Source organism: Scardinius erythrophthalmus (genome assembly GCF_964197995.2).
Source record: "Scardinius erythrophthalmus genome assembly, chromosome: 2".
NCBI classification, from domain to species: domain Eukaryota; kingdom Metazoa; phylum Chordata; class Actinopteri; order Cypriniformes; family Leuciscidae; genus Scardinius; species Scardinius erythrophthalmus.
This window is the reverse complement of record NC_138222.1, coordinates 11,193,506-11,206,618: the sequence shown is the minus strand read 5'-3', so window position 1 is coordinate 11,206,618 and position 13,113 is coordinate 11,193,506. Positions and strand designations below refer to the sequence as shown.

Genomic DNA, 13,113 nt, shown 5'->3' with positions numbered 1-13,113 from the left:
TTCAATTTCAGAATGTCTCTCTCAGAACTTTAACAGTTTGGTGGACCTGGTGACGTCTTGTAGCAACTACAGTCAATACCGGCGCCGATTCGCTGAATGCACTGGGTTTCGTTTCCCAATCCTGGCTGTTAACCTCAAGGACTTGATAGCCGTTCATGTTGCTCTGTCCGACTGGACAGACCCACAGAAGACTCGTGTCAACTTGGCCAAATGTCAGCAACTCTATGCGATCCTGCAGGAATTAGCCCTCGTGCAAAACACTCCCCCGAACATTGAGGCCAACACAGACTTGCTCAATCTACTTACAGTGAGTGTGTTTTATGATGTGTATATGATTTCAAGAGGAATAGAGTGATTAGGATAAAACTAACCGATTGACAGTTTATTTGTAAAAACTCATTTTATTGCCAAGTTTGAGAAAATAGGTTTTCCACTATAGAGTGCTGAAGTGGTGATGTATTTTTGTAGGCCAACCTGTAAGTTTGCATCACTGTGCATTGCTGTGACCAACAAAAGTTTATTACACTTACACATCTTGTTCATCATGACAATCTTCACGAATGCTCACAACCTAAATACAATCGCCTGCTAAAGGAAAAAGCTAAATGTAGGCTATATATCACCACCATTAAGCTTCCGACAACTCTTTCAGTCTTCATTTAAAAAAAATTCCCTGAAAGATCAAGTTATAATAATTTTCAAGAGCGTGACACAACGTAACAGTGGACTAGAGAATAGATGAGTTTACCTGTTCGGTGTGATGACATTTAATGTCAGCGACAACCTCTGTAGTCCCATTTAAACACTTGTTAGCAACCACCTTTTTCAAGACAAGTAAAAGTTTCTAAAAATCACAAGCAGTTATTACTGGTGTATGTTATGTCGTAGAATAAAACATGAAAATATCTTGAGCTTGTGTTAAGCACAGACCTAATTTCAGGTATTTAACCAAAAATCCATACAAAAAACCCCTTGACTTCAGGACAATGGAACCGGAAGTTCTAAAATTCCAAAAGCAGGAAACGAGTTAACCAATAAAAATATGTCATCGCTGCAGCACTCAGTTGGAAGACATGTGGAAGAATGGACTTGAACTTTTATCAGCTGCATGAGCAGCATAGCTCAATGTGTAACTGAGTTACAACTCTTGACAGTTTATAGTTTTTTTGTACAAATTTCTGGTCATCTTTGGCTCTGATCGTTTACAGCTCACATTCAGTACACTTTCAGCACAGAAATCGAACAGAAAGACAGATTCTACAGGATTTTTTTGTATACAAAATTCCCAAATAGTTCTTAAATTCCTGTGCAATATTAAAAAACAGCTGATGCCAAGCATGAACAAATTGCATATTCCAAAATCTGTATCACCCGTCCATCCATATGCAACACGGAAAGCATTTTTTCACTTTTTTGCAGTTTGCCAGAATTTTTTGAGTGTTGCCATAGAAACCTTTTTTTTTGACGTCTCCAGAATGTGAACAGCTCTAAATAGAATCTTCTAAATAATTACAATAATTGCTGCATGTGGTGAATGTACCATAGAATTCATGTCTAATCAAATCCATTCAACCGTTTCTAGAGAGAGAAAACATGCATACAGTATGGAAGTGTTTGATGAGTCTTTAAACTTTGATTTAATTTTAGTCCATTTGATTGTTTTCTGATAAACACACAATCACACACAAATGCAGAACAGAACAGATCATAGACATTTATTGTAGTAGACAGCAATCTAGGTTCAGAAATACTTTCTGAGAAATATAAGAAATCATTTATGTCTAATCTTCCCCAAAAGTTATATTAATCATTTGTAGCTCATTGAATCCTGAGACAAATGTTGGTTGTGTTTTATGTGTAGGTGTCACTGGATCAGTACCACACGGAAGAGGAGATTTATCAGCTCTCATTACAGAGAGAACCCAGAGCTGCAAAACCTCCGGTCAGTTTCCAGCCTGCTATATTTGGTTAATTTTATGCATTATGAAGAAATGTATTACTTACAGTAAAATAAGTAAACTCACAAGATTAGATCTAATCTCATAAATTAAATGTAAAGATAAATGCGCACTTGTAACTTTGGTTTTTGCTTGCTGGATCAGAACTCAACAACTTCCTCCAGTCCAGCTCCTAAACAACTATCAATGATTGATGAATGGGCAGCATCGGTGAAGCCTAAAGCTAACCCTGTTATTATCAGCAAACATATCGAGAAGATGGTGGACGTAAGAGAAAAACTACCATATTCATATCAAATTCTTATAATTCCAATTTGTTTTGACATACATTTAGTGTATGTTCAACACATTAAATCACTTCTGTTGAGCCTGTACTAAGCCCCACCCCTCTTATTTATTGCTCTAAACGCACTGGATCTGGACGCAGTCAACATCTTGATTAACCCATGCAGTTATATCTAGTAATTGTCCAAATTGGGCAAGAAATGCATGATGAAAAGGTTAAAAATCTAGACAAATACTCTTAAGAGTCAACTAAAGACAATTAAGCATAATTTAATAGGAATTACAATTATGGGATGTCAACTAATTAAAAATACTAACTGATAATTACAAGATTGAAACAAATAGTCAAAAGAATCACAGTTAATTGCACATGACAGACTAAACCTAGATCTTCTTGGAATAGACATTTCAAAAAAGTGTCTTAAATAAGTAGCTTGCTTTATTTCCATATAGCAATTGATTTTTCAGTCTCTTAGGTTTTGTTCAGAGGACATTTGCGTTCTTTGATATTTTGTAATTATTGTTTTTTTCTAAGGCATGTTTATAAAAGCTATTCACTGTCTGTGAAACCAGAGCTTAGTGTTCTGTTTATGAAAAGGCAAAAAAGAAAAGACCTCAATATCAGAATTGTTTAGTAAGAAACAAAAATAAACCAGCTTTCTGCATTTTAGTTTTTTTCTGTCATGTATGATTATTGTACATTTAACGTCATACATAGTAGGATGAATTTTGTATTCAAATTATTTTAAAAAACACAAAAATTTAAATAATAATAATAATAATAATAATAACCTTGAAATTGCTGCCACAAAACCAGACATTTTGATTGCAAAAATCACAATTACTGGAGATTACACTGGTCAGGGGACATGTGTTATGTTTTAACATTTTATCATTTCCATTATTAATCTTGCTAAATTGACAGCCCTAATTAAAAGTTATAATGGTTCATCTGAACAAACTGCTACTGAATTCGGGGTACTTTCTAAGGCAACTATAAACACTCACTACAGAGAACTCCGTTTCTTTCGCTACTACTGTGACCAGATTCAATACATTACCATTGAGTGACATCAAGACCTTGATATTATTGATATTATTCCTGTTCATGCTGAAAAGAATGTGGTTTAAGTTTAAGCATGGACTTTTTAAAATAATTGAATTTAAAGTTTTGGAAAAGGAAAAAAAATAGCCCTTGCATCCTCCCTTTGGACCTTGTGTTTTTTTATCTTTCAATATATGATTCGTTAGTAATGATTTTTGGGTGGTCTTAGTGCAGTGCCAATTATGTATATTTATTTACTCTGACAGTATAAATTATGAAGTTTAATAGGCTCAGTATGTTAATTTACTAATCCCTCCATTGTGTAATATGGATTATTGGAGATGTTAATGAAACTGTGTTCCTATTTTCTTTTCACAGTCTGTGTTTAAGAATTTTGACACAAACGGTGACGGCTTCATCTCACGTGAAGAGTTTGAATGCATCAGGAATAACTTTCCATATCTCAGCAAGTTTGGAGAACTTGATAAAAATCAGTGAGTGTATCAATGCCAAACAAGAGCACTGTCTTTTGCACGCCATAATATAAATGTATTCACAAATTATGATTCACAGCATGAACAAAATTACGCAGGCTCAGCAGATCGATTTCATAGCTTGGTTTAAAAGAGAAATTAGTATGAACCACAGAGAGAAAGGTTTTCTTGAAGACAGTTAAGACTTGTTGAAGGAGGAACTCACTAACTTCATTATGAAGGCATATCCAGAATCCAAGGCCGTAACCATGTCTTGAACATTAGAGGGACCAAACCATTTTTGTTATTTAAATAATTAAATACTTTAAGGGTTTGAGGGAATAAAGGACCAGGTAGAATAATAGTAATTTGATCTATTTCCAATTTTTTTTATTTGAAAATATTCACACATTCACTCTTATCCTATGCCTCATATTCCAAAAACAGCTTTGCTTATGTTTCTTGATCAGTCTATTCAGTTATGAGTTACATTAATCAAAATGATTCAAAACTGCAAAATTTGACACAAAAGTTGAGTAGCTTGCATCACTATACCTACCTAGTGCTACTTGACTTGACTTTTGTAAAGTTTTGCCGTTTTGAATTGAATGTAGGCTATAGGCTATTGTTACTGTTTGTCTTTTTACATAATTTTGTAAAACAATTTTCAAATATTAAATGTTTTTCTTACATCTTACCTCATACTCTTGCACCATTAAAATTATAAGTATTATCAGAGACAATTTATACAAGAGACATGCCACTTCCTCAATCCTCAATAGAACTATATAAGGAAAACCCGTAACGGCAAAGATGGCGGTTGTATGCACATGTCCCGCCCCTCCCGCAAGCGGGGAAACATTTAAACCTATCGTCTGGTTCCACTGACGCATGCGCACAGTTGAGGTTTTGCGACAGCGAGTTGTTGTGTGTGCAAGATCAGTGACAGGGCGCATATTTAACTGAAAGAACCATATGGAATAAAACCATAAAACCACATTTCTTTTACTGTCTATGGAAAGGACAAGCAGAGAGAGAGAGAGCCCCGGTCGCGCGCGCGCACTCTCTCTCTCTCTCTTTCCGAAGCCAGGCGAAAGTCTAAACAAGACTTCACCGTCTCCAAATTAAGCGCTGTCTTGCTCTCTCTCCCGCACGCATATTAATCAAAATAAAACGATATGGTGGTAAAAGGTCGGAAGACCAAAGTTTCATGTTGGAGCGTTCGGAGATTTTTTTCCCCCTGAATTACCGTTGGGTGTGAATTGTGCTAAAATACGTTGCCTTATCTTCTCTGAAATGCGTTCCGCACATTCAGCTGACATAAAATTACTCTCTAAATAAACGAAAAAACCTATCCAGTGATGTAATGTTTTCTGTGTTGACACTAACCTTGTGGGATGTCCATAACTGATGGGATAATCACACAACCGTATGACACGTCCAATTCGCGAACTAATGACTCCTTTGAACCGATTCATTTTAATGAATAGTTAAAAACAACTGATCTGTACAATACATTGTTATTACTGATAAAGTGCAAACCTGCTTATATTTAAATAAAGGAGAACAATATTGACATTGAATATGCACAACACCGGCATTCTGGATAGAGACGTAAATGAAGTTGGTGTCGTGAACCCTTGCGCATGCGTAGTAAAAGTATAACCTGTGGGGGAAAGGGCGTTTTAAACCTTATTTTGGGGCAAAGTCATCAAACTTTTTCAGCGATTTTTATCATATTTTACTGCTGTTTCTATACATGCAGTTTTTATGTCCCGGTGACCAGTGAAAGTGCAGTTCTGACTCTCTGCCCATTCATTTAGATAGGAGCCTGGTCTTGTTAGTCCGAAATAGCTGCCCGGAGGCGTTGCCAAGATGGTGGCCGAGTGGCACGACTTGCCTAAAAGGACTTTGGTATTATGCTGGAATGTATGTTCGGCTTCTGTGGACGTTAATGCCCGCCTTCTTAGATTTGATTGGTAATATACACTATTAACAAATGCTGTTAGGGCCAGTTCACACTGAAAGCGTTTTTGCTGTTGAAAACGCGAAAACCAGGTAAGTAGAACGGAAAAAAGTACAAGGTCTAAAGACTTAAACTTAAACTTTTTTAAGTTTAACTTCTTTTAACTTGAGCGTTGCGTTTTTAGAATGTCATTCGCGAGGTGCTGCAAAAGACACGAGATGCAAATGCGAAAACAATGGAACAGTAGCGCAGAGTGGAATGGAAAAACGTGTTCTGTGTGAACAGCCCCTTAGAACACTGAGGCAGACCAGCCTAAAAATGTAACTTTTAAATCATGTTATCATCCTAACAACAATCAGAACAGTGCATAATGAAGTGCAGCAGAGCAGCATCAAAAATATCAAATAGTGGGTGGACTACTCTATGGTAGAATTATTCAATTTCAGTCATTTCCAAAATTCTGGTTAAACTGTAGGAAGGTTCCGGAAATGTTGGCATATAAATGGCATATATCCGACTAGTAACAGCAGTAACAGTTAAGACATTATTATTATACAGTTATTATTATTGCCACAACTAAATGTAAAGCGGTGGCATGAGTTATTGGGCCTCTTCTCTTGTGATGTTCACAAAGCACCCTTTCCATGGAAGTTGATCTGTTAAGGTCCTTGCACACTGAGTCTGAAATTTTCGTATGCGTTTTTTCGTATCGTGATTAGGTGGCTCTGAATTGTCAGAACACCATTCAAATGCTTGCTACGGATGCGAAAAAACGCAGAAAATCTAACCTGATCCGAATTTTTTTATGACGGGCGAAAGTTTCGGAGGCAGTGTGCTGACATAACGCGAGGTCGTTTTTTTTTTTTTACGTGCGAAAATTTCCGGCACGAATTTCGGACTCAGTGCAAGGGCCTTTATGAGGAAAAGATTCCCAAACTGTTTGGACCTTGTGGACTGTTTCAGAGTGTATGTTTTTCTCTCTCATTTCATGATCTGTTTGTCTCCATCTATTAGGGATGGAAAGATCAGCAGGGAGGAGATGATAGATTATTTTATGAAGGCCAGTTCTTTGCTCAATTGTAAGATGGGCTTCATACACACCTTTATGGAGACTACATACGTGAAACCCACCTTCTGCGAACACTGCACCGGCTTTGTAAGTATCAGATGCTCATGCAATCATATAGAAATAGATTCATGTTTTTTTTTAGTGCCCTTATTATGCTTTTTTGGATATTACCTTTCGTGTAGTGTTTAATATAGCTGTTTGTGAATGTAAAAGGTCTGCAGTGTTTCAAAGATCAAGTACAGATAAATGGAGTTATTGTCTCCCAAAAGAAAGAACCGATTCTAAACTGAAATGAGCCATCAGTAATTCCAGTCTTACTAACTGCTCGAACCTACGTAGGTTTGAGAGCAGAGGAGGTTCTCGAAAAGGAGGGGTTTATAGAGACCGGATCCTTGATCAAACCATTTCAGACACTGAGAAAATCAATGGTTTTTCGACCTTGGTTGCATGTACACCTATTGTAGAAGACCTCCGAAACAAAATTAGGAACCTATACAATAGCATAATAGGGGCACTTTAATTATTGCACAGTGTCTTTTCTAAGATGAACAGTTTTAGAAATTAGCTCTATCTGAGCACATTTGGCTTTGATCTGTTGGTTTATTTATAACATGGTGTGGTGTGTATTGAATGCTGTACCCCAGTCCCTTCCATTGTGTGTATGTGGTACTTTCATATCTACCTGTGTGTGTGGCCTCTGATGTTGTGTGTTTGTGATGTTTGGGGCTTTCCCTTTCATCTATTGTTTTCCTGCTGTTATTCTCATTCTCTCTTGATCCTCCCTCTTCTCTTCTCTGTACTATTTTCAACATCCTTTCTGCATCTCTCTCTTTCTTCAAAAATAACTTCAATATGTGTATCCCTCTTTTTAAGATATGGGGCTTTTATAAACAAGGATACAAATGCAAAGGTAAGAGAGAACTGTATGTGTGCATGTTTGGTATGTCTGAAAAAATGACCAATTCCTTTACCAATTCACCCATTCAGAAAAGGTCAATAGGACAGAGATTTGAAGAATATATAAATATAGATAGTTGTTCCTTTCAGTTTCATGTAACACTTCCCCAAGATTTAATTTTGTGCTTCAATTTCTCATGATTTCCATACACCTCGCTGCATCGGGCATAGAGTCCATAACGGGACTGGAGATTTCGAGCTTTGTAATGGATGCAATAGCACTATAGATTTATCATTAAAGCCGCCCATATTACTTTTGAAGTCATATGATAGCTTTGGATGAGAAACACACTTACATTTAAGCTGTTAACTCAATAAGTCAGTGAGTCGAATTCAAAAAAAGATTCAGTGAACCAGATTTGTGGACTATATCTGATGATTCATTGAAAATATCTGACTCAAAAGAAGGTGAAGTATAGCGCAGGAAGCTGTTCAAAAGTCATTCATTTTGAATACAAGGAAAGGCTGGCCAGGACAGAGAGCAGGCACAATCATGTGATACTGTTGTGGAGAAGTGAAATGTGCTGCTGTGTTTGATAGTGCTGTCTGTATTGCCTATGCCTGCCCTGGATGCTTCTGATTGGTTCTGGTATTGTGGCAACTACTTGTAGTACACTTTCTAGTTTAAAAAGTTCTCCAAATTAGAGAGAGGAAAAAAAGTATTTGTGCCTCAGATTCGTATGGCCATTGTCTAAACAGTTCTGTGTTTAAAATTTTTTAGGGAGGCCTGTACAGTACAAAGTGATTGTGTGAGTAAAAAGAGCAACATGGCCAAAATAGCTAGTGTTGACATTTAGATGAGAGAAATGAGACAAGTGTTACAATTAAAGGATATGGAAGAAATGAGAAAGTACTTCTCTCTTTTTTTCACACATCTTTTGTCACGCTTGTATTGTTTTTAGCGGAAAAAAAAATCCTCCTCTTCAGACGTCAACTCTCTTCTATCAGTGTTTTGACTCTGTTGTTATTGAATTATTGAAGTGTACTGCCGAATGTACTGCACTGAAAGCATTTGTGATAAGATAAAATATACTTTTACCTAATGAGGTTAACCTCATTTCTATTGAAGCGTGTTTTTCATGTACTTAAAGGGGACCTATTATGCAAAATGAGATGAATAAACTCCACAACAACTAAGTTACATAAATGTATCCACTAACCATTCAGAAATGTCCATGTACAGTCTAACAGTTGCAGCCTCTTCCTGAGTCTCTCTATCTGTGTCTGACTCCGGTTCAAACATATAAGGCTGCACTCCGCTACTGGATATTATTGACATTTTTCCTGAGAGAAATTCGGCTGTTATGTCAACGTGATCTCATGAGAAAACGTGTGTATTTTTACGTAAAGTGTAATTCTACCATAGTACGTACATTTACTTACATTTTATACACACAGAAACGTATAATACTGACGTATTTACAGCACTAAAACGTAAAATATTTACGTATTAACAGCACAAAAACGTAAATTATTTACGTATGAACAACTCTACCGACGTACATATTTGTACGTATTCTTTATTTAGGCCTATGCATATTAAAATCGTGGCATTAATGTTTTGACTCTATTGCTTTCAAATGTCTTATCAATTACGTTTTCAGTCGCATTTATTATTATTAAATGCAGTTTACTCAAGAAATAGGCTAATAACCATTCGCTCTGTTCGTGCCTTCTGCTGCAAACTCGTTTCGGAGGATTAGCCTACATGCAGTTACACAAGAATACACTTTAAAACCTTAAAAATACCTTATTTAATGGTTTAACCATTTTGTAATATTTAGTTTATTGACACAAAATGCGTTTTCTCCAATAGAACAATAATACACCAAAACCCAACATAAATTCACAAAAGACATCAATTTTATTAGCTTGATATTATAATCCAAATCTTTAGAATCCATACGTTTGCAAGAAAGAGATCCAAATTCAGCCCTTTATCCAGCGATCTTCATCTCCATTTCACAGGCTATCACAGCAGCGCAGTCCGTAACTGTCAAATTCCGCGCTCGTGATGAATTCAAATAAAAAAATTGCGCCCTCAAGAAGCGTTACGACATGTTTTACGGCAGTGATATCAAACGCTCATTGGCTCTCGCCACAGATTGCGACATGCCGTATTTCAGTCGGTAAACTACATTTGAAATGGAGAAGCGCGCGCCTTCACACAGAGCGAAGCCGGATTAAAATTTTCATGGATTAATAACTTAAATTCTGCTCTGTACCTCATTCAAAACTATTATACTGAAAGAGAGGACTGTGACTGCAACACATCGTCATGTGAACGACTTTTGGTACCGGTGTTGTGCCGAATTTCGACCTCCTGCCAAATTATTACCCCCCTCGTTGAAGTCAGTACCTGATTGCCTAATCCTAACCCCACCCCTAATCCTAACCCCTCCCCCACAACTAATCCTAAACCTACCAATACTAGGGGGGTAATAATTTGGCGGGGGTCGAAATTCGTCACAACACCGGTTTTGACATTTTCGCAATAAATAAATTATTGTGATTACACGTATGTTGTAATTTTTCTTCATTATTGTAGCCTATGTAGTTTTAAGAAATTGTTATGGGTAGGTTTAGGGGTAGGAGTAGGATTAGCTGCTAAAAAAATCTTTTAATGCTATATTGTTAATAAAATTGCCATTTCTCTACACATCTCTGTACGTTTTATCCTTTTTATATTCTGTATAAAATGGGTAACGTTGTGTTTAGGTTTGGGAGTGGGGTTAAGGGATCTTCCATTTATCTATAAAACGGTAAAAGGTAAATTATACAGATATCTTAATGATATGAAAGATTCGTAAATATTTTACGTTTTGTAGCTGTAAAAAACGTAATAATGTTACGTTTAATTGTTGCAGATACGTCCATATCATACGTTTCAGCATCTATCCAAACGTACAAAACGTATGTTTTCTATCTTTGAAAATTACGTATTTATACTACGTATTAACAATGAGACCAGGCTGGTTATGTTGTTCCTGTATCCGAAGCACATGTCGGCCCTCTTCCGAACGGAGGCGGAGCAGCAGCTCATTTGCATTTAAAGGGACACACACACACACAAACGGAGCGTTTTCCCTCACACCCAAAAAGGGGCAACTTTGACAAGCTATAATAAAAAATCAGGATGGTATTTTGAGCTGAAACTTCACAGACACATTCTGAGGACATCAGGCATTTATACATCATGTGAAAATGGGCATAATAGGTAACCTTTAAATGTATTCCTGATTGTAATGTTAAAAATTCAAGTTAGTACATTTTAAATATATTAACCTTAATATCAGATAACACACTACAGTTATTGGTAGTTGAATTATAATAAGTGATTTACATGTGCTTTAGTAAGTCAACACATCAAAATAACTGCACTTCTTTAAATATGACAAAATATTAGGTTAAACTTTTATAAAGTGTCCATGTTACAGTGTAATTATACATTTAGTACTGAGTAAGATTAATTAACTACATGTACTTAGGGTTAGGTTTAGGTTAGGGTTAGTTGCATGTAATTATGCATGATTTATAGTTATTACTATAGTAACAACATGTAATGTGTAACAAGGACACTGAAAGATAAAGTGTTACCAAACATTATTAAAACAATGATTTGAAATGTACTTGAGTCAGTTTTCATTAATATTAATATTATCTGCTAGTAGTTTTTTTTTTTTTTTATACTTTTAAGATTTGCAAAACACTTTAGCCTAAGTAAACATTCAGTGCAATTATGCATACTTCTTTTTCACAAGGGTTTTTCTTTTCACCTTTGTCCACCAACCCGAAGACTAATCTCTCCTTTCTCTCTCAGTTTGTGGGGTGAACTGTCATAAAGCATGTCATGGACGTCTGACGATTGAATGCCGTAAAAGAACGAAGAGCATCAGTCATGAAACACCACCGTCATTACAGTCCAGATCCTACAGCTTTCCTCTGTCCAGTAATGCTCAATCAAACCTGCAGAACACAGGTAAACATATTCTCACACACACACTGCACATAATTGCTGAACTTAGATATTTGCGAGATAATTGCGACTTTTTCTCTCACAATTCTGAAAAAAATGTCTTGCCATTACAAGTTTACATCTAGCATTTTTGCCTTTATTTCTTGCAATTCCGAGTTTATAACTCTGTCAGAATTGTGAGAAATTAACTTGTAATTGTGAGATAAAAAGTTGCAATTACTTTTTATTTATTTATTCTGTGGCGGAAGCTTTCAGGTGTTTAACAAACTCTCTCTGTCTATTTCTGTTTATTCTTTGGTCTTCAGTCATCACAGAAGAGGATGTTGAGGCAGCTGAACAGGGTGTATTTGACTGTCACCTTTAAACTGGTAAACCAAAATTCTGCTTGACTAATCACTACATAACATTTCTCAGGAAAAAAAGACAACAACTATTATGCTGAATATAAAACATTACACATATTTTATTGTTAACTCAATATTGTTCCCTGTCTGAACTACAGATTTTCGTTTTGGGGCAATTTTCTTCCAATCACACCCAATGTTGAAGAAAAAAGGAAAATTATCAAATTTTGGGATCGACTGTGTTCACTTTCACAGCCTGACACATCATGAGACATGCTGCTATCTGCTGGACTGAAGCTGCAACTGCTGACCAGATCAGTCACCTCTTCCTTTTAAAGTCTGAATGTAATCTCAAACATATCTCAAAATCTCAAGCATATTTGTAGGATGTATATTTACCCAGGCTCCTGAAAAAAAGAAAGAAAAACAATAAAACAAATAGATGAAAGAGAATGAGGAAATTTATCATCAACTTAATGAAGAGTAAGTTATTTCGGTTACCATGTTCTGAGTTACAGAAATTTACATTTTGAAATGTACATTCACTGAAGTAATGAGATCTTCTAACATCACCAAAGCAGTTCCGGCTGAATTTCAATTTCAGTATCTGGTATGCGTGTTTATGTGCACCTGAAATATAGTTGATATTATGCAAACAGTAATGTTCTTTAAATCTTTGAATTTATTAAATTAAAATGGGCAGGGAAAATCCCAATTAATTTATCTTGAGAGAGTTAACTGCAATAAAAGTTAGTCATAGATATTCCAGCTGTAATTGGTGCATCAAAATCTTCGTCATTCAAGTTGTGTAAGTTGTAAGTTGTCATAGAAAAAAAAAAAAAGATATAAAAAAGGCTCTCCTTTCATACCATAAATATCGAGCACGAACAAGATTTTGAACAGAAACCAATTCATTATTGGTGAGCTATTCACCCCTGAAAAGTTTTTTCTTTACTTAGTGTGTAAATTGTATTTTTTCTTCATCTGGGGGAGGAATATGCTGGTAAAAAAGATAAAATCTTTGGGTCACATGTTAAGAG

The 13,113-nt window shown here is 35.9% G+C and overlaps 1 protein-coding gene across 1 annotated transcript in view; it reads left to right on the top strand.

Moving 5' to 3' along the window:
• Positions 1-12,902, top strand: part of LOC308706224 (RAS guanyl-releasing protein 2) — a 51,093-nt gene extending 38,191 nt beyond the window's left edge. Inside the window, exons 9-17 of the mRNA XM_081391704.1 lie at positions 26-307; positions 1,862-1,942; positions 2,103-2,225; positions 3,667-3,782; positions 6,742-6,883; positions 7,670-7,706; positions 11,574-11,732; positions 12,035-12,097; positions 12,232-12,902. Of these exons, the coding sequence (XP_081247830.1) occupies positions 26-307; positions 1,862-1,942; positions 2,103-2,225; positions 3,667-3,782; positions 6,742-6,883; positions 7,670-7,706; positions 11,574-11,732; positions 12,035-12,093 (999 nt within the window). The 3' untranslated portion in view covers positions 12,094-12,097; positions 12,232-12,902. The remainder of the gene's footprint in view (positions 1-25; positions 308-1,861; positions 1,943-2,102; positions 2,226-3,666; positions 3,783-6,741; positions 6,884-7,669; positions 7,707-11,573; positions 11,733-12,034; positions 12,098-12,231) is intronic.
• Positions 12,903-13,113: the final 211 nt, after the last annotated feature.